General features: G+C 41.1%; 1 protein-coding gene across 1 annotated transcript; it reads right to left on the bottom strand.

The window, feature by feature from the left end:
* Positions 1–74: 74 nt before the first annotated feature.
* On the bottom strand, positions 75–26946 carry ikzf1 (IKAROS family zinc finger 1 (Ikaros)). The gene is given in 9 exon segments (XM_051959726.1): positions 75–1607; positions 1610–1705; positions 2186–2320; positions 2814–2939; positions 5080–5247; positions 6782–7051; positions 13519–13632; positions 13802–13855; positions 26832–26946. Coding segments are annotated over 8 exon segments (1554 nt in total). The 5' UTR covers positions 13842–13855; positions 26832–26946; the 3' UTR covers positions 75–1002.
* Between the last annotated feature and the right edge of the window lie 1010 nt (positions 26947–27956).

Below are 27956 nucleotides of genomic sequence, written 5' to 3'. Positions count from 1 at the left end.
CTGGCATCAGTTCTGCTTTTTCTATATATTTCTGAAGTCATTCTCTTAAAAACAAAACACTGCCCCACTCTATGTGCATATATAAAATATCCTTTATTGATATTTTGCAAGCATAAGGCTCCCTTCAAATGAAGTCTTCTTCATTTTCATTTAATGAGTCAAACAATTTTTCGCCATCATGTATGAAACAAACAGTCCAGGAGTACATCTTCCTCTGATAACACTAAAAATAGCTTCCAGCAGCAGTCATGGATCACCTCATACATATTTAGTACAGTTGAACAGAAAAAAATGCAGCTTTTACTACTCTATAAGACAAACATCGATCACTGTAATAAATACAAAAACAGACAGGCATGTAAATGTTATAAATACTATGTAGGTTATTACAAATGCAAGAACAGGATAAAACCTTGTGAGGAACTGTGGGTTTATCTACACTGATTAAGTTTTTACTGATTGTATTTAATACCGATGTTTCAATAGGTCTGCCTGCACTGAAAACAAATGCAGATATATTTTATTCTGTTATTCAGTACAGATATTTGTAAAAGAAAGCATGTAAATCTTATTTAAAATGTAAAAAATAAAATAAAATAAAATTGCTACCTGGTTTTCCAAAACAAAAGACACATTTATACATATTATATTTATGGCAGTACGGCATTTATGATATGGTAAATACAAGATCTAGAACTCATGAAAAATGTGGCACAGTAACTCTGCTGTATTGTTTTCAATATTTTGCTTCTTTAAAAAAAGATGGATGAGCTGGTGGTCCTTTTGTACACAGTGTCAGAAATGAAAATAAATGTTTTTTCAGTAGTTGTATACCTTTATCTGTGGTCAACAAACATGCATACCTTGTATAAAATCACAAGACATCAACAGTGTATATTACATCACATTTTTCTATGCATTTATTGCAGGTGCTTGTCTGTGAGTGAGAGCGGCATGTTTTCCAACCTGTTTGTCTGTGTAAACTGTGTGTGTTATTGGCCCTCAGAAGCGATGCTCTCCTCGTGTTATGTGGGAGGAGAACTCGTATCGATCTTGACTCCGGTGGCCACAGAGGTTGCACTCGAAGGGGTCTCTGAAGCCGTGGCAGCCCATGTGAATGGTGTACATGACGTGGTCCAGGAAGAGGACCCGGCAGTGTTCGCAGCGGTACGCCCTCACCTGCGCCCCGTCTGCTGTCACCACCTTGAAGCCCTCGGAGGCCATCTCCATGCTGGCCCGGATGGCGTCATACTGCCTCTGCTGCTCCTCCTTCACCAGGGGCAGCACACCGTTCCTCACCCCCGACGTGATGTGGTTGGTCAGGTAGATGAGACCGGGCGCCGCTGCGCTCGAACGATCCTCATTGTTGCTCTCGGTGTCCGTGGAGTCCTGGCCGCTGTGGCTGGGCGAGCCGTCCTTCTCGCTGGAGGCAGACTTGGAGTTAGAGAGCAGCAGCAAGTTTTCAGCTGCAGTGTCTTTGGCTGACAAGCCCGTCCCCGTGTGGCCCTCTATGGCCGGCTTGTGGAGGGGATACATGGAGCTGAGAGCCACTTCAGAAGAAGAGGCCGGCGAGGTCTGGACCAGAGGCCGCAGAGACTCGGCCCCAGGTAGCTGATGGCGCTGTTGATGGCCTGGTCAATGACGTGGGGCTGAATCAGCTCTCCACTTCCTCCGTCGTAAGAGAGGTCTGACAGACGTTTGTCTCCTGAGGAGTCAAAGAGACACAGAAGAGCAACGTAAAGGTCATACATAGTTAAACTCTCACCTACATCCTGTCATCTCACTGAGCTCCTCCTCCCTAGCTGATTTCAAAATGACTCACTATATTGTTTTTATGTGGTCTCATGGTCGCTCATTAATATGTCTAGCGTGGTACTAACACATTCTGAATATTTTATTCTACTCCCTTGTTTGTTAGAGAGACCACAACCTGAATTTCAAATAAATATGCAACATTAAATATAATCTTTTCCAGTTGCATATGGAAAAATCAAAGGTGCAGGCTGATCAGGCTGAACTGCATGCATCATGCAGCATCAGGATCAGAGAATGCAAACCTAACTAAAACAAAACACACTGCAGTTCCATCTGAGCAGCTTTCAAAGGTGCAGCAGTCACACTTATTTTTCAGTTGCAAGAATAGTGATATTGGATTCACACAAAGGAAGCAGAGTTCAGCCCTTACCCACAAACTTCTGTGGCATAGTGCTCTTACGTTTAGCTACATTATTAGCTAGTCTGTCTAGCACCAAGGCTCTGTCAGATCCCGTCTGGCTTAAGTCTTCCCTCTGCTCATTCTGGTTGCTTTCTTCCTTTACTACTGGAAAGCAAGACAGAGAAGTAGATTTCAGCATCAAAGTAATCTGAGTTTGTTTGTTTGAAGTCATGAAACACATTCCTGGTGTTATTTTTCTCACAGAGCTCAGAGCGGACTATTCTGACACATGTGAAGCACTTGGTCAACAAATATTGTTCATGCACACAAGGGATAAGATGTGTTTCTAGGTTTAATGTGGAGGTTTTAAAAAAATCTTGTGCATGAAGTATCTCAGTTTACGACTACATAGTGTATATGGACAAAAAAGAAAGTGCCTTAATTAGCTCTGCAGTTGTTCTAGATGCCTAAAAAATGTCTTCGTCAGCCTGTATTCAAATGGAAATAACAGCAGTTGAGCCTGTAGAGTTATATTCAGTGACAGCAACTTTGTCAGCATGGTACATTGTTGTTGCGTGCACAGAAAGGCCTGCGCTCGGGGCAAAGTAGGCCATTAGATCTGGGTGAAAGTGAAGTGAGCGCCTCATGAGGCACCAACCCGTGTAGATGCTGTTTTGCAGCCCCATGCACTGGAGGTAGTTGTGACATCGCTCCTTGTGCTCCTCTAGTGAGCTGCGCTGCTTGTAGCTCCGCCCACAGTAAGCACACTTGTGGGGTTTTCCAACTGCAAAAAAAATTAAAAAAATATGAAATAACATTGCATCAGTAAAAACAGAGCAGGGAGATGATCACCTGCGACATTTTTACATGAACAAAGAAGTCGTTTAACATATAGATGATCTGCTGTTCCAAATATCATTTCTAGTAACTTCTTCTTGGATTGGAGTGTCACATTTCCAGTTTGACTAAAATAAACAGAAGAGGAGGATATACTAGGTTCCTGGCATGAAAGAGGGTCCAAAAAAACAGAGAGCACCACTCAGAAACTTCATTGACAGAAAACCCGGGGAAATGACTCGATAGCACCGCCCACACTTTTTACCTGACAAGAATTTTCTGTGCAAAAATTTCATAAGCAGACTGTGCTATTTCTTGGGATCTTGTTAGCAATACCTCAGGTCCTCTGTATTTTGGGGGAATTCAGGAGATAAAAGAGGGGGAGTTTAAATTCTATGAACAAATACTTAATCATGGTGGGTAATTCCATTTATGTTTCACCAGTGAAATAAAGAAACAAGCACTCAGAAAGTGCAGTACTCTGCCAAGGCTGCTCATTCCCCCATATGACATTGTCAGAAATGCAGCATTTGTTTATTAGTTATTGATGATCAGAAATCACAGCACCAAAGAATGTGGCCATTTAATACAGATGTACACACAAACAAAATGCGCTGAGCACAGGCGTGTGTTATGCATGTGTACAATACGTACAGATACTGAATCACATGACTTAAATATGTTGCGGATGGCGAGAATTGATGAGACTCAGAAACACCCCCACAATTTAATCAATTGTTCTTTGTATAATTTCCAAAGAAAAAGTCCTGATAAGTCTACAACGGTCGATTTGTAGTAGGATTGCAATCATGCGATGGTCAGCAGGCAGCTGACGTAGCGTTCACTTGTCATGGTTACAGTGACGCCATGCCGCTATCTCACAATGATACAGAAATCTTTAACAAACCCGTGGATCCAGACTATAAGCTGCATCACTGCCAAAATCTAATCAGTTGGTCCTTGTGTCATTTCTGACCTTCCCTGAGAATTTCATCCAAATCTGTTAGTCCGTTTTTGAGTAATGTTGCTGACAGACGAAATAACAGACAAACATACTCCGATTGTCACATAACTCTGCCACGTTCCTTGGTGGAGTAATTTATTCCTGACATCACAGAGAAAGGGATACATTTTACCCCACAGGCTGAGGGGTAAAATATAGAAAATATTAATGAGCTCCTGAATAAATACAAAACTTAAACATGAATAATAAAACACTGATGATGTTTAGCACAGGAGCATGAAGCACTAACTCAACTCATCCATGGAATATCTTCAATACCATGGGCCTGGTGTCATGAATGCTCACCAATATGTATTACTTCACATATGAGAATAGTTCATAGGAAAACTAGCACTTTAGGAAATTATTTTTACCTTTTATAAAATTAATCTATATGTTTGCAACCTGTATTTTAAAGATTATTGCAGGAAACAGTGGATTGAGTGCACAGGCAAGATCAGGAAGGTAGAAGTATTGAAGAGCAGGTTGTTGCTTTTAAATCTTTTCACAGGATTTCTAAACAATGCCAATTATCCTCCGATTACACAATCGGAATAATATTAGTACAACAATAGTATTCTGTCCTTAATTTTCAAAGCATAGCTGACCCCTGCTTGTGAGCTTTTGTTTTCTTTCTATGCAACCTTTGCTGTTAATTAAGTTCAGCTCTTGAGACTAGACAAATTAGTTTTTGTGCAGACCTAAAAGTGAATAATCTATTACATGCTTTAAGTTTTGTCAGTTTTTCTTTTGGTTTTTTTGCTCATTCTGCTGAATGTGCTCATTAGTGTAAGTTTTAAAATGCACTTTTAATCTTGCAGGTTATCCCTTCCCTGTTGTGTGAAACTACTCAAAGCAAGCTCTCTGTTTCCACCCAAATTTCATTAACTCATACTTCTGCAAAGCATTTGCAAAAAAAGTGACACCACATCTACACCCTGTCAACTTCCCCTTATATAAGCCTGAGGTCTCGCTGTGTGCACTGCACAAGTTGTCATGCCTGTTTGCAAAGGCTTCCACCGAGCGTTCCCAGAATTACCACTAGCGCAGACGTTTTTGGTGCCTGCCACCTTCGTATACTCACCCGAGTGGGTGCGTAGATGGCCCGTGAGGGCGTCCCTCCTGCGACAGGCGTAGCTGCACAGGTGACACTTGAAGGGTTTCTCCCCTGAATGCAGCTTGATGTGACGCAGCAGGTTGCCCTTCTGGGTGAAAGAGGCACCGCACTGGCTGCACTGGAAAGGACGTTCTCCTGGGGACAAGAACACAGAACAGACACACATTACTGCAAAGAGGTGAACAAAACACACAGGAAAGGAACACACACAAAAAAATTAAAACATGTATGTTTTACTGGCACCCAGTTTTATGTGTTTTAACGTGTCCGATCTGGCGGTTTATCATTTTTGTCTTAATTTCATTAATCTGACTACATTTGGTCCCTCCACTGACAACAATAAAAGCACAGAGTCTTTTCTCTGTGGATGAAATAGCAGGCTGCTGCGGGAATACGGGGTCACTGCACTACAAGCGTGCCGAGCGCCAGAACAAGCTGGATGATGGAGCGTCTCCGGGGCAGAGAGTGATCCAGCAGCCTGTGGGAGGGTTTCACAGCAGAGTGACACTCCATCTCTCCATGCTCCCCCTGCCCCACCGACTTCTGGCGCTCTGATCGAACAAGAGCCTTTCAGACTCAGCCTGCCAGTTCCGTAATGCACCATTGCCTAGGTCAATTTGATCTGAAAATCTCATTTTTTCCTCTTCTTCGTCTCTAAAATAAGAGCGGCACATCACAATGCAAATTCAGCCTCATTTGAATAAAGCGAAGGAAACACTTTGTGTTGAGAGCCAGTCTTCCTGATCAGCGCTTCTGGAATAAACCAATATCCAGCCTCTCCGAGTGTTGTGGCATTCTGTGAGAACGTTTTAATATGGCTTTTTTTTTCAAAGACCCCCATAAAATAAGAGTCACCAGTGAAGCAGCAAAAATATATAAAAAAAGAAATTCATTAAAAATGCATTTCAGGAGCAAAGACTCACCACAGAATATTTTCTATTTAAATAGGAGGCACTTCATTATATCTCTTATTGTACTTTCTTTTGCATTTACATTAGTCTAGTGTTCCTTTCTTCCATTTTGAGTTTCATTAGTTTCTAAAGCTTCACAGTTAAGTGCCTTTTTCACAAATGTTCCCCACCACTGGTTTAGCTCCATTACAATAGGATATCAATTTTGAATTTTGAAAAACTTTTGATAGCCAGATAATTGTCACTTCGTGGAGATTCCATTTAATTGCAGCAGATATCCTGTTTCTCAACTGAGGTCTGATGTCTTTTTGGGCCAAGTTTGTCTGCTACTTTATCACACAATACCTTGATCAGTTACTGTTGCTTGTCATGTGGTAATTCAGACTTTTAGATGGAGAATAATGAATGCTAATGGTATGCTTAAAGCCTATTTCACGCACGATAGGAGGGTGTACAGCAAGCACGCCATTAACTAAAGCTACAAGTGAGTGTGAGGGGACTGCAGACATAAGAAGTTTATTTAAGACTCTATCACTAATGTTTGTGTGAATACAAAGACGACAGTAAGGCAACTATGATATTGAATGCCTTCATGTAAAAAGCTACTCTGAGATCTTTTTTGTCTCTTTATGTCTGAAGAAATGCTCTAGACAAGAGAAGGAGCCGCAGCAGACATTTTTCTATCCCTCATCCATCCTCTAACACTGACAGTGAACATGGGTGCAAAGGAAGGGCAAGAAGTATTGCAGACGGCTTACCAGTGTGGCTTCGCTTGTGCACCATCAACACATTGGGACCAATGCAAACTATCCCACAGATATCGCACTTGAGCTTCCCGTTGGGCAGCCGGATACCGCCGGCCGAGGAGAAGGCCTTTGCTTCGGGGCTCGGCTGTGAGCCGTTCACCTTGGCCCCCGAGGCATCGATCACGCGCAAGTCTTCCGCGCCCTCCTCCTCCTCCACGCCATTCATGTCACAGGCCAGCCCATTCTCCTCATCACTGCGAGCCTCAACTTTAATGTTACAGGCTGGAAAAGAGGGCAGGGGTAGGGAGGGGGCCACGGTTTAGAATACCAGCATGGTTCTTTCATGATGTTAAATGCTAAAGATGGGCAGTTTATCAGTGTGGTGTTAAAACTGAGAGACAGAGGTGTTGATCCTGACATTGTGTTGTAGCCTTTTCTGAAGATATCTGACCGTCCTCACTGAATGAATTAAAATATTTTACACATCTTTTAGAATTGATCCTTTGTTAAAGTGCAGGGGAATTTATTTTACTTGTTTTTTTTTTTGGTTTTTTTCACTTTTCTGGCATCATCACTGTTATTTAGTATCATTCCTAATATTTAAATGATTTTAAAATTATTTTTCGGACCTTTTTTTAAGTGGTTATAATATTTTCAGTTGTTTAATTTGGATTCTTTCATCTTACTTGCACAACACAGTGTTTTTCATCCTCATTATCGGCATTTAAATTACACATTTACTTCCTCATAATATAAAGACTTGAACTCAAAATGTGAATTTTAGCCATGAAACCGAACTTCTTATTTTGTCAATATAATAAAATATGGTCTGGCTTTATTAGGGTTCACTGAGTGTGGTATTGTAGTCAGTGTGGTTTCTGTTCATTCCCTATTTCTTCTGTTGTGATAGACACTTAATGCAATCACACTGAAGCTGCACTTTCATATAACTAGGGCAGCAAGAGCTGCAACCCTCCTTTAGTGCGCATCGTGACATTTTCATGTGTAGCGAGATGCAGCCTCAAAAATTTCAAAAGCTTCCTGTCATATTTCTGAAATTCAGCCCGATAAAACTCAACAAACATCAGCTGAGGTCAACCTCCGGCCTGCATATTTAAAGATTCAACCGTTTCTCTGTGTTAAAGCAGCGTCCTTCATAAGGATACACAGGTGGATAACGTGTCTGCTCTTTGAGGATGTCAGCGCTGAGATGAAGACACATGCGATCATCTCACACCATCTCACTTTGGTGAAGCAAATGACAGCAAGATAAACAGGAAACAGAGACACAGGAAGCAGTGTGAAACTAGGGACGAGCGCGGTATCTATCAGAGCAACAGAGTGCGATCAACACTGACGAACGAACACATACTCACACATGGCCTTTTCACAATCTTCTTCATATGCAGGGCTCTTAATTTGATTCTTGACATTTCCAGCCTTTTAAAAGACACACAGAAAATTCTGCACGACTGATGAAAGTCAACAACAGTTAGAAAAACAATCTATACTCTGTCTGATGCTCCCAGAGCGATCAGAAAAGAGAAGTGTCCGGTGCGATAAGCCACCAGCTCCTTCTTTTCCCACCAGAGAACTGTAGAAAATTAAAGAGAACTGACAGATCGCGCAAGTCCCACAGCTACCGACCTGTGGTTTGCATGTCACGGTGGCAGCCTGATTTCCCCATGCCTCTATCTCTGTTTGTACAACCGAAGAGGAAGAAGTGGAAATCATGAAATATAGGAATCTATGGAAAAGGGGAAGCTTCAGAAAGAGGGCCTGTCTAACTGAAATACCAAGAATTATGGAGAAGTGACAGAAAGGGAAGCATGGGAAAGGAATTGTAAAACAACCTGTAACTGAAACAGTTCTTTTTTTAGGCAGGAGTTTTGTTTTCAGCGAGAGTCACCGAGGGAGAACAAGTCTCCTAATGTATGTTTCCCACAGAGCACAGGAGGCTAAATTAAATTTGAGAACAACATGAGGATGATCGTTTTCTGATCAAAGGCGCATAATCCTATCGTCCATCAAAAACGTTTTTTTATATTCAACAATCTGCTCATCTGTTTGACTGCTACGTTTTTTTTTGGACAAACTCTTTTTGCTGAGCAGATAAGATAAGACACCAGTTGTGCACGCAAAGGAAGGGAAAGGCTTCACCGTCTTAAAAAATAAAAAATGTGCTGAAGGTGCAAAAATAGTCATGAGTTATATAAAACCGTGTATAAATTAGTTATCAAATATACTATACAGACATCAAAATGTCGTTACAATACAACAAGGACAACAATGTAAGAGGGGATTTACATGAACTCAAAACTCTGTCATTAAGCATTTTTTACTCACAGTGTTTTTGCTTTTATAGGCATTCACAGGTATAACTTATGACACTGCCTCTAAACATCACCATTTATTGTCACCATTTAGCTACACTTTAAGCTAGCAATTTTATTTATTTATCCATTGCTTTTACCTAAATCATTATTCATTATGATTTCCTATTTCACTTTTTTTTTACTGTGAAGTATTTCAGTTTTTATACATTATAAAAACTATTTCCACAATTTATTATTTCCAGCAAATAGTTTTTTTTACTGACATCCTCTAGTATACTATGAGCTAGTCCTTTGAACCATGCTGCTTTTAGTTTTAAATGACATTATTGTCGATTACTTTGAGTTAACTATTTTTACTGCCAGCTGTAAAAATAGCTGTTAGCTACATCAAATGTAGCTAACCACATCAAATGTTTATCTGGTTAATGGTATTTATTTTAACCATTTATTGCTTACTTTTAGCTAACTGTTTTAACCAATTACCTTATACTTGAGCGACAAATATTTTTTAAAACCATTTGTCCATTATGTTTAGCTAACTATTTTAACGCTTTATCATTACTTTGGCTAACGTTGTTTACTCATTACTGTTAGCTAACTATTTTCATTGTTAGTAGGCCATTTCAATTATGTACGTGTTATTTTTGGCTGACATTATGCATTTCAATCATTTATCCATTATATTTAACTGATTGTTGAAGCCATTTATCTGTAACTTTTGGCTAACTAGTTCAACCATACCGTATAGCCATTGTGTTTGGCTAACTAACCATTCAGCCATTGCTTTTGGCTAATTAGTTTACAGTTTATCCATTCATTTCAGTCATTTATTTGGCCTTTAGCTGGTGATTTTAATCATGTCTCTCTAATTTTTGGCGAACATTCTTTATTTTAACCCTTTATCTATTTTTCGTTTATTATTTTAACCAACTATTGTCTTTTTAACCATTAATTCATTATGTTTGGCTTGCTAATTAAGTATTTATCCATTTGTTTTTGCTAATGTAATCTAATGTAGACATTTATCTATCTATTTTACATATTATTTTAACAAATCTATTACTTTGAGTTAAGTATTTCAGGCGTTATCGTCACAGTTTGAACTTCTGAATTAGTTTACACACAACCTCAGCAAAGTGTGTTCAGGTGTGAGTAAGTATGAGACTTTTTTATACTATAATTTTATTTATTTATTTTTTAATTAGGCTAATCAAGGTTCATCAATAACTGTGTGCCGGTCTTAATGTTAGAGCAGAAGTACTCCCAGCAGTATCAGTACCACTGGTGGGGAACTGCTGGATTAAGATAAGTGCAGTCAATTTGCACACGTGTCCTTTTTAGTCTGTTTGCAAAAGTGAAAGACTCTTACAACCTGCACAGAGACTAAAGGTAGCACATGTTGAGAAGCAAGTGTATGAAGTACTCATTTGAACCAATGATGATGTAAGTGCAAACTAAGCTGGAGGGATTTTTTTTCTATCAGTTTCTCTCCATTTACATATCACAGAGCTCAAAAGCAAAACTCCGTAAGTGGGTGTACCACTTAACCATCATTAATGAATTTATGGTTTTAGCCACAAAACATCTGACTGTCAGGATCTTGTGGAAGTTTTTTTTAAGATATCAATCTAAATGAAATTCTTATTTATAGCTTTTCTATAGATTTCTCTGCATGTGGAAATGTAGAATTGATCTGGGAATCACTCGATTTAAACACTTAAGTGGATATAGACTATCGGGTGGTTTAATAGTTGAAACAAAGCAGTAGAAAAAAAGATGTAAATTTATGTTCAAAACCCCAGTGAAGCTTTCAGGTCAGCAGCAGCCTGGAGCAGACAGAAAGGAACCATGAACACTGGACTGATACCCGCTCGCATGGATATGGGGAAGTTGTGACTAAATTGGGAGAAGGAAGAAGGCTTTTACTTTATATCATGTTTGTCTTGATCACACATCCTGATTTGCTCGTTTTGGGAAGCAAGCGTTAGATAGTAGTCAAACAAAACAGGTCTCAATAAAATAGCTGCAGCATGTTGTTACTCTAATCCTCAGATTACACCCAGACATAACGCGCGCTGTAGCAAAATACTGACATACGTGACTATAAAATAATAAGCTTGAGAATTAGCATGGCATGAAAAGAAATAAACCAGTCATACTGACAGGGATCAACAGTAGACTCAAGACAGCGTACCAAATGTGTTAGTTGTGCAGCGTGGAAACGCAGGGAACCTGTTGAAGGTTCCTGTTACTGACTTTGTGCTGCTCTCACTGCCTGAAAATAACCTTTGTGCGCAGCAGTGGAACCACATGTGTTAAACCACACTAGCAACACACTCTACACAACTTGCAGGAACACCAGAAACAGCCTGCTTTTCCCCTCACACACTTAGTTTTTTTTAAAAACTCGCCTCCATGTTTTCGGGAACTAGACAGCTCCATCTCGGTCTCATGTCTCTGAAATAGCAAAGGTTCCGTCTGAGTCACTGAAAGTGAAAGAGAAATCGTTTCACCGGGATGCAGTCAAGGTCATTTTACTTTAACCAAATCAGTCGTATTTTCAATTTAAGTCACGCAGTGCAATAATTGTTCTTTTTGACATTCATCGGCGCTGACAACTGACTCGACACTTTACAGGAAAGTGGGCTTCACTTTACCGTATGAACCTGCCTAATGCTCGGAGTCGCATGCATGTAGACTGTAGCATTGTGAATGTGCGCCAACACTGACGATTCCAGGCCGTGAAGACTTATTTGCAACAGGAAACAACCTGGGTTTTGAGGTTTTGAGCTTTCGATACTTTGAGGTCCCGTGTCCCACATATAGTCCTCCTGCTTTTTGCCTTTTTCTCTAAAGAGAACTGAGCAGCACATGATCCTGTGTGATAATTATAACTCATTCGGGCTTTTATCACAGAGGCAGCGGTGCATAGATGTAGCAGATACTTGCACTTCCCTTCTTTCTCTCTGTCCCTATATAGACATACGCACACACACCCATACGAAGGGAATGAACAGAAACTCACATATAGTACATAAAGTCATACATCCAGGCTGCCAGTATCTGTGTCCGCTTTACTGTCTTTACATGATGGCAGTGAAAGTCAGTCATTTAAATAATCTGCTTTTGTCGGTTGACGCGTTTGCTGACTACAAGCGCCATCGCAGCTCTCGTTGCCTGTCTGTGTTCAGTTCATTGCCTGATAGCTCAACAGTCACAAAGTTAAAGAGAGAGCCTTTGTGAGTTAGTGTGTGTGTGTGTGTGTGTTGTGTTTGTGAGCACGCAGGTGTGTGACCTATGTGGTGCAGTGATGCGCTGATCTGAGCTTGGCCTTGTTCCTGAACTCTTTATCTCCAGGAGTGTTGAAACTGTCTGATGGCAAGTTCTTCTTAGGAAATTCTTACACATCCTATTTCAGTTTCCTCTCGCATCTTATTTTTGACTGTGTGCTGCTAATCTTTGCCGTTATCTGGTTAAAGGGAACAACGCTGAAGGGATGGTCAAGTTTGAGCCATTGAGTTTTAGTTTTTTTCCGTCACAAAGAAAACAACTATTTTCATTTTAGTTGAAATTTAGATGAGAAATTTTCTGAAGCTTGACTCTTTATACCTGGCTCTACTGTTCTTTCAACAAGCTGTGACATTTTGGACATTTAGTGGCACAGTGTGCTTTAAAGTAACCGTGATTTTTGTGAATAAACATCTAAATAATACCCTTATAATTTATCCGATAAAAATTGTAGGTTTTCTACGTCTGACTCATCTTGCTGTCATACAAATGTATCAGCCTTTATGTCTAATGACCATTTCCTGTTCCTTCACAAACCACCCATCTTAGGAGACTTGAGATAAATATACGCCGCTGATCTGAGTCCCCCCGGCAGCTTCATCCTTATTTTCACCACGGTATTCCCTGGCTTGCTGTTCACAAACTCAAATCAAGGCCACATTAGTTATTCCTTAAGATTTGGCTGCTTAATGACGTGCCATGGATCAAAGGGTTTTTTTTTTAAAATATTTTTTACCTTTCCTGCCAATGACCTAAATGTGTCTCTTTGCAGCTTTAAATTAATTTTTCCAAGGGATTTGGGACAGCAAATATCTCCCACTGGATGTGCATGGGATTAGGTTATAAAAAACGTTTTAATGCTTGTTTTAATATATATGTTCTGCTTTTGATCCTGACATAACTTTCATTTAACCATTTCACTCTGATTTGGATGCTTTGCGATTAAACACACGACTGTTGGGAATGGCACCGCAGTGGTTTGGACTCGTTTTGATTGCTGCTTCATGGGACACACTCGTTTTAATCTAGCAATCACACACTCGCTTAATGCACTTTTAACTGACACAAGCATCAGTGGTGGCTCTGACTGGCTGTGGGTGCGTTTGGTGAGGAGTTGCCTCGTACCTTTGTCTCCTCTGTTGTTCTGCTGGTGGGTGGAGCTGGCTGACAGGTCCTCGGGGACCGCCATGGGCTCCTCTGCCTCCTCGGACGCTTCATTGGCAGGGGGGCTGTCCCTGCCTGGGGAGACACACACCAGCAAACACCCATCACTCAACACGCAACCCCTCGACACGACTCATTCAGGAGAGGCAAAATTACCTCGGGGTGCTGCAAGAGCCTGTTTGTGGGCCTATTGTATCTACTTTGTGCTCTGTACATCTCAATCATGCAGTAGGTGGGCTTTTACCTGGCATCTGGGCCATTTCCTGGGCCTCCTCTGTCTCCATGCGGTGCAAGTACTCTAATGGGAGAGAGATGGAGATGTAGACACGTATAAGTTTAATCAAGTGCAGGCGGAGGCAACAACATTATAAGAAGCTAGAGTTGGATAAAGGGTGTACTTCTCGCTGTGACTCCATCACCTCGCTGAGATCGCTCCTGTCACAGCCACAGACACACCACTGTCCCCCACATTACATTACAAAGAATCACAGACGTTTTCATTACAAGGCTGACAGAGAGTCTGAGCTTTGGAGAGCGGCTTGGCTCCGGCTGATGTGGCCCGCTGGTAGCGCAGGGTTGCCGGGAATGGGCTTTCACACCACATTTGTTATTTATTGTTAATTTCCTGCCACGTAATCATCCAAAAATGCAAACTGACTGCCGCAAAATTAAGCAGAAAATTAACTGGCCCCAGGTCACCGTGGATGCGGGCGTTTGCCGTGCCCAGCTGATCGGCGCTCGTGTTCTCTCTAATTTACTGAGCATGCATCGCTGAGCCCGCGGCCTGAGCGCAGACACAATCAGAAACAAAGAGAGGGAGCAAAGGAGGGAGAAGAAGACGAAGAAGAAGAGAGGAAGGCAGCGAGATGAGGAGGCAGAGAGGTGGACAGCAGCAAGAGGGCGAGAAGTCAGGAGAGCAAATGCAACAGGAAGGCACAGAAAGAGAAAAGAGACAGAAAAGCAGGCCGAAGGACAGAGAAGTTCTCTTTATTTATTTCATTTTTTTTGTAGCAAGACGAGGCAGTCGAGTCCAGAAGCAATCCTCCGGCCAGGGCTGAATATCTGAGGAGTCACCAACGCTCGTGGCCCCATTAATAATGGATGGCCCTCAAGCCTGCAGCAGATGGGCCCGACAGCCTCAGCCCCAGCTCCGCCACTTCAAGAAACCCTTGGTGGGGCCGCTGCCCAGTCCAAGCAGCCACACAGGGAGAAGTGAAGCTCCCGAAAATAGCGAAACAAGCCCAAGGGAGAAGGGGAACCTAGGCCTTCCTGTTTTACTGACAGATGGCTCCACACATTTGGAACAAATAGTGGGAAGCGACCGGGCCGCTCTGTCGCAACGCACAGCTTCCTGCGGAGTCAAGTCAGGAGCTCGACGGCCTTCAGACGCCCAGGATGCAAGTGTGAGGGGAGGAGGAAGGAGGAAGGAGGAAGGAGGAGGAGGGGCAAAGGTCACTGGCGCAGATGATTTGTTCAGCAGGAGTGTTGCGTGTTACTGCGCCGAGCTGCAAGTCTGCCGTTCTTCAGCATCTGGAGTTTGGAGGTCGGGGGCAGAGGGAGGTGTATTCTCATGTGCCCTTTTTTTTCTGGGCAGATGGTACGAGGGGAAACACGGATGTGTCGGCGTGGGGGCTTCGACAGGAATAAAGATGAGAGTTCCTACATTCAGTCAGAACCCACTTTGCGTAGGCACGTGGAAAGTAAAGGTGCACGTAGAATATTCAGGAAGTAGTAGTTTTCACTGTGTTCCACACCTCTGTTTGCTTTTTAACCCTCGTGTCATCCTGCAGGTCAAAATTGACCTTGTTTAAAGTTTGAAATTGCGGGGGGGAAAATATTTTCACAGTGAAACTTCCGATGTCCACATTTTCAACATTTTTGGGAAATCTTTTTGGTGGAAAAAAAAAGAAATGTTAAAAATGTTTCATTTTTGAAAATATTTACAAGAATTTTCTTGCCAAAGTTAGGGGATTTTTTCAAAATAAAACTTTTAAGGGAAATGTTGAAGGAAATACTAGAATTTTCTTCCTGAAGGCTTTGCAAATTTTCAGAAATTTGGGGAATTTTTGGCTGAATTTTTGGGTTTTGTTCTGACAAGGAAACAATATCTTTTGGTGCCTGTAAATGAGGACAACAGGAGGGTTACGGCTTTTTCTGTGTACTTTTTACTTGCACCTCAACTTTTCAATAACATTCCTACTGAAATACTAAGATGCCAAAGTTTTAGTCTGACTTGGAAGTCACACTTTTTTTGACATAAACTTTTTCATCCATGAGAGAATTTTTCCTCAGTGCTGCGTTGTGCGTTGGTGAATGAACGTTAACGTGAATGAGCTCACAAAGAGGGGGCAGGTGGAATCTTTCAGCCAGTGCAAATGGAAGTCACAGAAAAGACTGGTGACACACAGAGCGCAGGGGGGGACTGGAACAGTTTTGGTCGGAGCACGTCGAGTGAGGAGAGGCAGGAAGAGGCTTGTGGGTTGACAAAATTCTCGGTCCTCCTCCTGCGTGTTTGTGTGCGTTGGGTGGCGGCGGTGCGTTGAGGAGGGGCAGGGAGGGTTAGAGGCTCAGAGCGAGGTGCAGAGCTACACCAGGGAGCAGGGTGGAGATGAGAAACAACGAAACCGTTAACAGATACTGAGGACCACACCAGCAAAGTCTGGATACCCAGGAGAAAGCTTCAGCGCTGCTGTGTGTGCACATGAACAGTCATAATGCACATTTAGAATTAACTGGAAACACTAGAATACATCAGCAGGTATTGAATGTGGGGGGTTTTTGCCAAAAAAAGGGCATTTCTTGAGAATTTAAGTCAGAGTTTTCTTACTTGTGCACTTTTCCTCAAGTTAAAGGAGCAATTAAATGTGAAATATTCAAAATAAAATGAAAGTATTTTCACATTGGGTGAGCTGCAATTAAACAGTTTAAACACATGAATTGCACAGTAATGCTGATTTCACTCTGACGGCACCAAACAATAAACACATCATTCTAATTATTCCACACACTCCACTAAAAGTTTCCACAACTGACGGTTAATGAAAACATCTGAATTAATGCATTTAACTCCCTGTGGCTTTTCGAGAAGTAATGAAGCTGTGGGCGCCTTCTTATCACCCATTAGGAGAGGAGCTGATCCTACGCTGCCAAACAGCGTGGCGCATGGTCACCTTTGTTCATATGGAGATTCTCATCAGTAATTCATGAAATGTATGGGTGGAAGTGGGTAGATAGTGTTCGCAGATGTGTTCTGGGGAGCCTGTCGAGGGGGCGCAGGGGGTGGGGGGAAGAGTAAAGGTGCGCTGAAGAGAAGTTTCCTTCATTTGCATCTGACACACTTCACTACTCTGCTATTCAGACGGTGCAATCATTTTAATAACTGTCTGTCTCCCCCCCCCCCCTCTTTCTCTGACACCACCACCACCACCACCTCACCCCTGCCTACTTCTGTTTCTACTGACAAGAAAGATGATGTATCTGCAGACAGATTTGCAGCACTTTCAGCACTTCTCTTTCCAACCGAGCTCTGAAAAAGACTTATTTGTGAAGGTACAGCTGGGGTCCATTTACAAGAGACAGATAAAAAAAAACTGCTTTTTTTGCCAGGTGATACAGTTTGTTAATTATGTTCGACTTTTAATTAGCTTCTCTTAAATGTTTTCAAATGAAGAAAAATAGCACTTCAAACTTCAAATGTATTCAAACTTACTAAGATAAAATACTAAGTTTAAGATGTGTTTAAATGAGTGTTTTCAGTCACACAAACGCCACTTTAAAGGTTCAGTTAGAAAAGCTTCAAATAATTCTTAATTTAATGAAATACCAGAGAAGTGTATTTTTTTTATCTCATTTTTTAGGTAAACTTCTACAAGCAGGAACTTTTGTGTTAAAAATGAAACACACTTCATTTCCTCAACAGTTTGAATCTCTCAGTTTTTGCTTCTGGGCGTTGATGTGCAACTTTCCACCTCTGCCAGCGGTGTAAAAACTTTCATCTGTCCTGCCTACATGTGTCTTTTTTCCTTCCCTTCACACAGACGTGTAACTGAGACTGTGGTTCGATTTTGAACAGGTGAACACAAAGAATAACGGTATGAAATAATCGGATTGATCGATTGATAATTTGAACGTGTTTAGACGCGGCTTTAGTCGGTGCGTAATGATTGCCTTGATTTCCTGGTTAAGCAGCGCTACAATGTTTGCTTTTTGACCCCGGATAAATTTATGTTTTCATCAGAAGTTAGTTTTTTTTTTGTCGCTGTAAATGTGTATTTTAATATTTCACAGATAAAGAGGGACAACGTGAAGTTTAGTGAGTGCGCACATCTGTTGCAACAGGTGTTCTAAGAGGAAAGCAAAAACAGTTAAACGGGTTAAAAGGGCACACACGAATGCGTCATTTGTAGAAAAGCTTACAAATTAAATTTGCATTTTTTAAAACATAAATTTGAGTGACGAGGAAATCATTTATCCATATTTTCCCAAAATAAAAATGGAAAATAGGGAACAGTTCCACCACTTCCCTTAAATTACCTGCTATATGTAGACACAAATATTACACTTAAATTATTCAACTCTCCTGAATTTAACTTTCACGCTCTTGTCCGTTACTCCGCCGAACAGCCAAATTACGCGCACCAAACGGGATCTGATGCTGCGGCGCACCTGCACCGAAACTCTAAGGAGACTCTTTTCCAGTCAGGCGCAAATGTTTCCTAAAAACCTCCAGAGCAGACGGGCTCAGTCTGGAGGTCTTGACCTACACTTTGAGATGAGCGTGGCCCTGAAAATTGCGGTGGAAGTCACTTTACCTGCTATTCCTTGAGTTTGCAGTATGAAGTTCTTCCAACTCTCCCCGGCTCCATGTGCAGAAGGTCGCAGCGCCGCGGCGGCCCCATGGAGCTGCGCCCTGAGTCCCTCCCCTCTCCACTGCACTTCCTCGTTCCAGCCCAACATGACTATGTCTCTGAGCTCGGCTGAGGCATTTTGCTCGCTTTTATCCACAGTCTGCGGCGGGGAGTCGAGCCACCGAACCCTTGGCACTTGCTTTGTGCCGTGCCAATAAAAGCTGACACCCAGTAGACCATTACTGGCAGCCATGCATGAGATGGGATGAGGCGAGCGAGGAGAGTGGACCATTCATTGTTTATTTATTTCATTCACACCGAGGAAGCTGATGGTGGAGGGTGGAGGGTGGAGGGGGGAGGGGGGGGTCTCCTCACTTGCATATTGGACAGCTCCCTTTCTGTCACCTGTTCTGGCACGCTGCTGAAGTAGTCCATGAAATTAACACAAGTGTTTTCTCTCCCACGTAATGAGTTTGTTCTCTCTTTAATGCTCCATCCATTTGACTTTCTCTTTGACTCTTTTTTAATGTCAAAGCCAGAGGTGTCCACAATCAGGATTATGTCTGAGCTAATAGTTTTTTTTTCTCTTTCTCAGCTTTCTTACTTTCTCTTTCAATTCACACTGAGTGCACCCTCACACAGTTGTTGCCTCAATCCTGCAGAAAATCACCATGCAGATGTGCATTTAATGATCGAAATGTGGTTTTCCTTCTGGTTTTGTGCAGAGGAGTTTACAAACCATCATAGTGCCACTGGCTCCAAACCCGTCCCCCTCATGTGTGAGTTTCAGATGCTGCTACCTTCACTACAACTTTTACATTAGAAATTTCGCCACAGAGTCAATCATCTAAATTCAAAACTGCTTGGAAGCGACTTGAGACCGAGATCCACATGAAATGTAAATTAGTAAAATACCACCACACTGTCTGCATCTATGAGCCTCAGCTGTAGTCCTGTAGATAACATGCAGTCAGCTACAGCCATGGATCACTTTATACACCCTCTTAAGCTATTTAATAACTAGTTTCCTAGCTTTTTCTAATGTCAATCTGAACGTCAACCTCTAGAAGAATTGTGTAGTTAAATCTAGGGAGGGACATACTCTGAATGTATTAAAAGAAATATAAATTGTGGATTAATATTGATGAAAACTCTAAATAATCAATGAGTTACACGTCTGGTTTGACTAAAAATAATAATTTTCAGGTTTGTCCTGTCATTATTATCTCATAGGAATATCTGATGGAGTGGATCTTTGCAATGCAATTTCTTTAATTATATATGTTTGGTTAAATGCATACACACCACTGTCCAAAAGTTTGGGGTCACTTAGAGTGTCCTTATTTTTGAAAGAAAAGCATTTTTTTTCAATGTAGACAACATTAAATTAATCAGAAATACAGTCTAGACATTATTAATGTGGTAAATGATTTTTAATGGAATATCTCCATAGAGGTACAGAGGAACATTACCAATGCTACATTGTGTTAGTTAAAGGGGCTGAAAGACTAACTGATGATTAGAAAACCCTTGTGCAGTTATGTTAGCACATGAATAAAAGTGTGAGTTTTCATGGAAAACATGAAATTGCCTGGTTGACCCCAAACTCTTGAATGGCAGTGTGTACATTTTATTTACATATATATGATGTACAGAATAAACGGTGGTTATTTTCCTCTGTTTTCTCTATTTGTGACTTTTTCCCAGTATCCCGCTGTGATCGGGCCCCAAGGAGAGCTCTTATCTCAGGAGAGGCTGTGTGCGCTGGATTGCTGAGTCACCTTACGGCTGCCCTTATCTCCTAAGAAGCACGACATTCAGGCAGTTGGTTGCAAAAGGAGGAACTCTGTGCAGGAGCACTGTGGCCTGTTGTGTCTTCACAGCCATAATATGGATTGCAGCAACACTCTCTGACTTCCTCAAAGCCACAAGTTCAGAGCTGTTTTGTCTGTGAGGTCCGTACTCTGACAGGTATGAAAAAGTTACGAGATGGCCAGACAGAGGGAAGCTGGGACTAAAATATGACTCGGCATTAAGGGTATCCAATAGTGGCTGTGATCTTTTGTAACTGAGATACTGTCCCAGTTAGTGACACAGCAGCGTCATTCAAGTACCGCAAAGACAATGATCCATTCATGGTTTAGAGAAGTTCCTGCAGAAGTGGGATCAATACTGGTTGCGCTGACTTCTCCGAAATGTGCTAAATATTACTGGCCATGTGGAAAAACAAACAGACTATAGGTTATACAAGTATAAGGTATAAAACAATATAATTCTACAGCATATGGACTGTCCCCCCCAACTAAAACTGCACATAACCCGCTGCTCTTCCGGGTTTATCTACAACCTGAAGCAAGCCATGTTGCTGTAATTAATATCATTACCTTTCAAGTCTCAAAACATCATCAGGTAATGTAGCCGGTTGACTAGTGAACAATAGGCTCCGGATGGTTCTTATTTCATGGATCTTTAAGCAGTATTCACTGTTTCACATTTGGAAGCATGAGCAGCATGTAACCCTTAATTGGTTTCAACACCTTAATAAGTCAAAGACGTTCAAGACTGATAATCACATTAAATAGTCCAATTTATCTAAAAAGTCAATTGCAAACTGAAAAACTCTCTTTCTTTAGGAATGCATTATGCTGTGAGGATGTCAGAGTAAATTAAATTCCCCTCTGCACACTAAAGCATCAATTTCCTTATGGTAATTATCTGCTGGAATAGACGTGTCACTAGAAGGAGTCAGGCATGCTTGACATTTAGCCTTTTCATGGAGAGGCGATGAGTAAAAATTAAGATGGGGAAAAGGAAATTAATCTCCAGCCCAGGCAGGCATTGAGAGATCCTGGAGGATAGTGGCTGAATCAATCATGATGTTTGTGAGGCTGTTTTGAAAAGGAGCCTGTGATGAGATTCGGACCACAGGCTGGGAAATCTGACGAGGAGGAGGAGGAGGAGGAGGAGGAGGGTGTTTTTTTTAGCAAATAGAGTTATGATTTCTGCTAGAAGGCTTGCTCAGTTTTATTGGTCTTAAACACAACAGCAAACAAAGCAACCTCTGCAATATACAAGTCTTTGGGACCTTAATTCAGGCAAAGCAGACGACAAAATTTATATTCTGTCGTATCCGTACACTAAATATGTAGCAAAAGCCAACAGTCGGTTAGCTTAACTTAGCATAAATACTGGAAAGAGGGCTAAACAATGAGCAGACAATCCTAATATAAAGCATGAATTAGTGAGCTTTAGATATGCTCAGAGGTGAATTTTGTTTGGCTTTTTTTTGACAAATCCAAATCAAATGCTTTTATTGTCACTGGACATATGTACAACAAAGTTTTGGATACCTCTCCTTCGTGGGAGGCCTGATAGCAAAATCAGGCTACATGTTTTCCTATGTTTTCCATTTTTGTGCTGAGCTAACCTAAGCCAAGCCATTACTGCCAATGTTACTGTCTGATTCCCTGCAATAAAGGGTAGAAATACAACAATAATTTCTCAAATTAAAAAAAATAAACATCTACAAGAGTCAGAAATTAGGGGAAAATTCTCAATAATTATTAACCATTTAATAGCAATTTTTGCTAAAGCTAAGTCTGGCCCCTCCAACAACTGATAATCTGTTTGATACCAAATTTTGACTGTTGAAAATTGGATTTAAAGTGAAGCTAATCGCACAGCTCAGCATGTTAATTGCCAGATATTATTCACTAACGGAGCTCTTAGCTGATATCAAGTCAAAAGAAGATTTACTGGATTCACCGCTTCGCATACTAAATGAATCTTAGCAAATATATGTAAACGATTAAGAACTGCTACAATTCCACACATCAAGTACATTTTATCCAACAATCAGATCACACTTTTCTCGTAGTAATATGATCATGTTTTTAAACATAGTGGCAAAACAGATTTGAAAACCAATTATTATGTTACAGTAAACCGAGTATCACCATGTGACTTTGAGAACCACTGATCCAGATTTAGATGAGCTTGTGTGTTGTTGTCTGTGTTCAGCGGAGAGAAGAAACTAATCTGGGGCATATTTGCTCAGAACAGGGGCTGGAAATGTGAGAAGGTGGTTTAAAAGACAAATGCCACTCCACATTTGTTGTGTTTTGAATTTGGTGTGTTCCCAGCGAGTTTGCTAACATCAGCCATCAGTCTAAAATTAGGAGTCACTGGGGTTTGTTCAGTTGGAGGCTTGCGTGAATCTCGTGGTCTCGCTGTAAGTGCAGTGCGGCTACAATGCATCTCTTGGGCTACAAACTGTTGATGCTGTAAATATCTTCAAAACACAGCCTGCATGTAAAACGTCTCTTGCTTTCTATTTATATACACTACTGTTCAAAAGTCAATTAGAAATGTACTTATTTTTTAAAGGAAGCAGTTTTTTTCCCAATAAGGATAACATTACTCAGAAATCCAGTCTAGACATTGTTAATGTGGTAAATGACTATTCTAGCTGGAAACAGCTGATTTTTAATGGAATATCTCCATAGGGGTACAGAGGAACATTTCCAGCAACCATCACTCCTGTGTTCTAATGCTACATTGTGTTAGCTAATGGTGTTGAAAGGCTAACTGATGATTAGAAAACTCTTGTGCAACTATGAATAAAAGTGTGAGTTTTTATGGAAAGGATAAAACTGCCTGCGTGTCCCCAACCTTTTGAACTGTAGTGTGTGTTGAGATTGTGAACTCTGATCAAAATGTGCAGAGTCTGTGCCTATAAAAATCCATACATATCTGTTTTAAATTTGGCTGCTATCTTCGTCAACTTAGTCTCATTCTGTAGCTCCCAGCACTTCTGCAACACTTGAAGTCCTTTTACATAAACATGTCAAACACCATCTGTAACAAGCTGGTAAAGAGGTGCTCCTTTGACTTGAATTTCAATTTGGGGATGACAGAGAAATCACAGGTAGTCAAATGTGGGGATTAGGGTGTGTGGAAATAATAAGTGACCAGGCGTAAGGCACATAGGATCACCCACATTGCATTGCACCACATTTTGGGTTATTCATGCTGCATGTACTCCTTCAGATACTCACGGCGTTACAGTAAAACTTTTGACGACACAAACTCCAGACTCCATTCACATGCATAACAAACAGTCCCAGAACTTTTTGATCTTAGAATACGTGAAGTCTAGTTGTGAAGGATTTCAAGTTTTTCAAAGGCACCATTGACAGAGCTGAACTCAGTAGTCAAACTGAAGTAACAAATAATGTAACTATTGTCATTAATTTTGCGGTGGAATAACTATTAAAGTGAGGTGATTAGGGCGTCCTGGTAGCTGTTTATGGTGACCCATAATCAGGGGCTATAGTCCCCAACACAGTGGTTCGAATCCAGCCCATGGCCCTTCCCCCACTCTTCTCCACACTATCCTGTCTCTCTCCAATGTCCTGTATAATAAAGCCAGAAAAGAACATAGGTAATTACACTATAACTGATTACATTTTGCAAATTAGTTGCCAACACTGCTTGAAAGCATGTGTGTCTTCTGTAATAATGAAACCATTTCTAAATTGATCACTTAAAAACATCTATATATTCTTGGCGTTGAAGTTGTGTTGTTACTATATACAGCTTCACTGTGGATTGCAAAATGGAGAAAGAGAAAGAAAATAGGGGAAAGAGAAGAGACAAGCAGGGGTACACCACAAAATGGGCCCAGAGTTAGGGATTATTCATGTTGTGTGATTGCATTGTTGTGGTGTGTTTGCTGTAAAACTAACCAAGCCTTTTCCAACAGTACAGCATCATCGCCTCTGCAATGCCACAGAAAGCATCCAGTCACAGTTTTCACACCACAGAGTGAACCTGACACAGGGTAGCATTAATGTCAGCATTTAACGTAAATCATCGCGCTTGCTAGTTGAGATGGAGGTTACAAAAGTACCGACCAAGTACAGGAGCCACACTCTGCCAACAACATTTATTATAATGTAAAACACTGACAGCGAAGCTGGAAAACTGAAGCTAAGCTAGCTGTGATGTTAATCGGCAGATTGGTCACCTGTAAGACATAGTAAAGGTGATTTAGATACCAGCAATAATATAAAAACAACACAGCTAGTCAGATGGGTGTAACAGAAACAATCAGATGTATTTAGTTTGGTAAAGCGAATTATTGCTCAGTGACAGAAGTAACCAAAAAAAATGGTTAAACAACGGAAAACAAGGCTGGTGGATGCTGCTAAATCAAAGAACAAAATAAAACCAAACAAAGGCTAACAATTCTCAAACTAGCTGACCAAAAACAAAACAACTAAACTCCTTGCACAGTAGCAACACCCACCACAAACACCAGGAGCTAATACAAATGGGTATCAAGTGCGTATAATTAACTAAATAAAACTAGTGTCTCAAAACAGACATTTCCAACAAGACATAACATGCTAATCACCACTCCTGAGTGGCTACAGGGCACACTCAAGACACAAGTAGCTTCTCACCGAATTAGTCAGCTGCTAACAGGAGCTCTAATTTCTGAGTAGAAACCCCTCAGGGGCTACGAAACCTAAGGACTACGGCGAACTGGTCACATTAAATCCCAGCCACCCTGAATGAGAGTTTGGTTGCAGATTTATACTCTCCAGGTGTGATGATGGCTGTGGCTGGTTGGATGAAGGTGGGTGGTGGCCCAATCAGACAGGTCAGGAGGCAGGGAGAACAAAGGCTGGATTACAGATGTTCAGCTCCAGACACATTAACTGAGATGACTGCTGGGGTTCTGGAGAGGCTCTCAAACCAGCCACAGCTCCCTATAGAAAGGCCCAAAAAAATCCACCACAGAAGCGAGACAACACACAATCACCAGTGGCCGTAACACGAACAAAATGTGTATATTTGCATGGACATCAAGTAATGATGGAACTGACATCACATGGACCCCAGTGGACCCTCATGTACTCTGCTGGGAGAACTTTGTTTCTTACATGTACAATAGGTCAGCAACTGTGTGTTTTGCACATGAACACTACTAGCAAGCATGCTTGTTACTGCCCCCAGCAGAATAACAACAAATGCATGTCTGTGGTGTCCACTGCTATCCTTTTCATCCAGGGGTTTAGATTGGCCTCAAAGCGACGATTTGTTTGTGTGCCTACCAGATTAGTACATATATCCTCACCTTAACTGTGAAGGGGGCTGTGTGCCATTCTGCCTGTCATGCAGGATAACTTTGCCCTGAGAGCTGCTGCCTTCTCTGAACTCTTTAGGTATGGAGATATGCAATTTAAGCAATAAATAATTTTTAGATTTGTTGTCCTAAATTGTTGTCCTTTTTAATGAAAACAAAGCATACTAAACTGATGGAATAATAGGTGGACAACTCAATTACTAAAATAGTGGAGAGCTGCAGCCACAGACTTCTGTAGCTGTGAAAAAACCCCGATCATGTTTATTAAAAGATACTACTGAACTGCATTGTGGGAAATGTAGGATCTATTCACTCCATTTTTTAAGTTTGAACAGTTAAAACTGAGCATCTCAGCTTCCAAGTTTGCCAATTTGATTGTGTTTTTGAATCAGTGTTGTCTTTTCTTTTTATTTTATCTCCCAGTTTTATTCAGTTAGGTGCGATACTAAGATACCGAATAGCCCCATTAATGGAAGTAAATAGAAGAGAATTCAGACGTGTTCATTAGTGATCACACAACCTTTAAGTCACACAAATCAACTGTGTGCTCAAGTACAAATCCTTGTGAAATGTAAATCTAAACAAACTATAGATGAAGAGAAACAGGAAAACCAGCTCATCCCTATTTCCTGTCTAAGCGTGAAGCGGCACTAACCACAGAGACATAAAGCTGTAGCTGCCAGGCACTTCATAATAATGACGATTTGCATTACAGTCACATCTACAGAAAACTAAAACCTCTAAATGATTTGTGCAGTGCTGACTGCAGGGTGTATTTAATATGGACTTGCTGAGCTAATAAGCTTGAATAAGATAATGTTTCTTATAATCCTTCTATTATACCTGCCATCGATTTTACATTGTCAGGTGTGTAACAGGAGTGCACAAAATCCTGATTTCCCTCAAATATTTTCTCCTTTTGTCCCTCTTTGCCCTTCATGACAGAGGCAGTGTGTGGGCTGAAACACACACACACACACACACACACACACACACACACACACACACACACACACACACACACACACACACACACACACACACACACACACACAGAGTCAGTGAGCGAGTGAGTCAGTGAGAGAGCAAATGTTTAAGAGGACAATGCAAAAGCTCGCTACCCAGAGTTAGAAAACCACTCATCTAAATCAAGGAAATTATGATAATGGGGCATCTCATTATTCTCCAACTCACTCTGAATCACTCACTGACATCACATCATTATAGGCGTATTCATATAAACAGATTGAATGGCATAAATAGGAAACTGACACCTTCAAAACTTTCTCATCTGCTTTGTCTAATGCCTCTCCGTGAGGCAGGGAGCTCAGGTCTCAGGAAGGGGTTGCAGGGCTTCACGGTGGTCAGCATTCGGGAGAGGGGCGCCGCGTGACCAAACGCAGACCTCCATGATTCTCTGATTGTCCTGTGGAAACATGAAACTATTTATAGGACTCATTACATTACAGGTCATTTTTGATGATGTAAAAAAATCCAAAAACCCCCACTCTAATCTTCATAGTGAAACATCAAAAAACGAAGACTGACACTTGAAAAATACCCAAAGGCACTTGAGTAATGAGCAAGCTTTGGCAAGCAAAAATCCCAGATACGTCTGACCGTTGCGGCAGACAGTTAATCAATCCAAGTGCTTGTCTTTTTTTTGTTTTGGGGAAAAAATATGGGAGGCCAGCCTAATCAGCAGAGGAAACAGATCTCTGGGGGTGTCAGGCTCCAGGAAAATGGATCTGGGTTGTGAAAAACCACCATTACCACGAGCTGCTCTGGATTCAGCCATCTGGAGATGCCTGTTCCAAAAGCCGGTAAAGTTCGCTAAACTGGGGCCCAACTAGGAAACAGGTTTCCACCTCCTTAACAGACAGCCAGCTCCCAGAGTGGAGCAGCGTTTGCTCTGCACAGTCAGATATGTGAAAGCACTTATCATTTTCATTCACATATACTGATATTTTGAATGTTGCGCTGACTTTGTGTCCGCCTAAAATACAACATTTTCATATACCGTTGATGCTAATTTTTAAAAAATGTGAAATCTGCAGTAAAAAGCGCTGGAAAAAAACTTATTTTAAGAAACTTTCACCTTGAAATAAGTGAAAAATCTGTGCAATAGAACAAGTGAAAAATGGCTTGGTGAGATTTCTTGAAATAAGATGTGATATTTAGAATATTGAGATGTTAAAATTAGCTGGGAAAACTTATTTTAAGCTATATTTTAGGTGTCAGGCTTAGGTGTCTTAAAATAAGCCGGACATGATAAAAAAATAGCAGTTTTTCACTCAAAAATAGATTTTTGCTTTTATGTAACCTCCTAATTTGAGATGCATTAAACTTTTTTCCTGTAAAATACAACTCAAAACAAGATAATTTCAAGGTTGTTTGAC

Source organism: Acanthochromis polyacanthus, chromosome 15 (assembly GCF_021347895.1).
Source record: "Acanthochromis polyacanthus isolate Apoly-LR-REF ecotype Palm Island chromosome 15, KAUST_Apoly_ChrSc, whole genome shotgun sequence".
Taxonomy (NCBI): Eukaryota; Metazoa; Chordata; class Actinopteri; family Pomacentridae; genus Acanthochromis; species Acanthochromis polyacanthus.
Note: the sequence above shows the minus strand (reverse complement) of the source record. Positions and strands in the feature narration are given on the sequence as shown.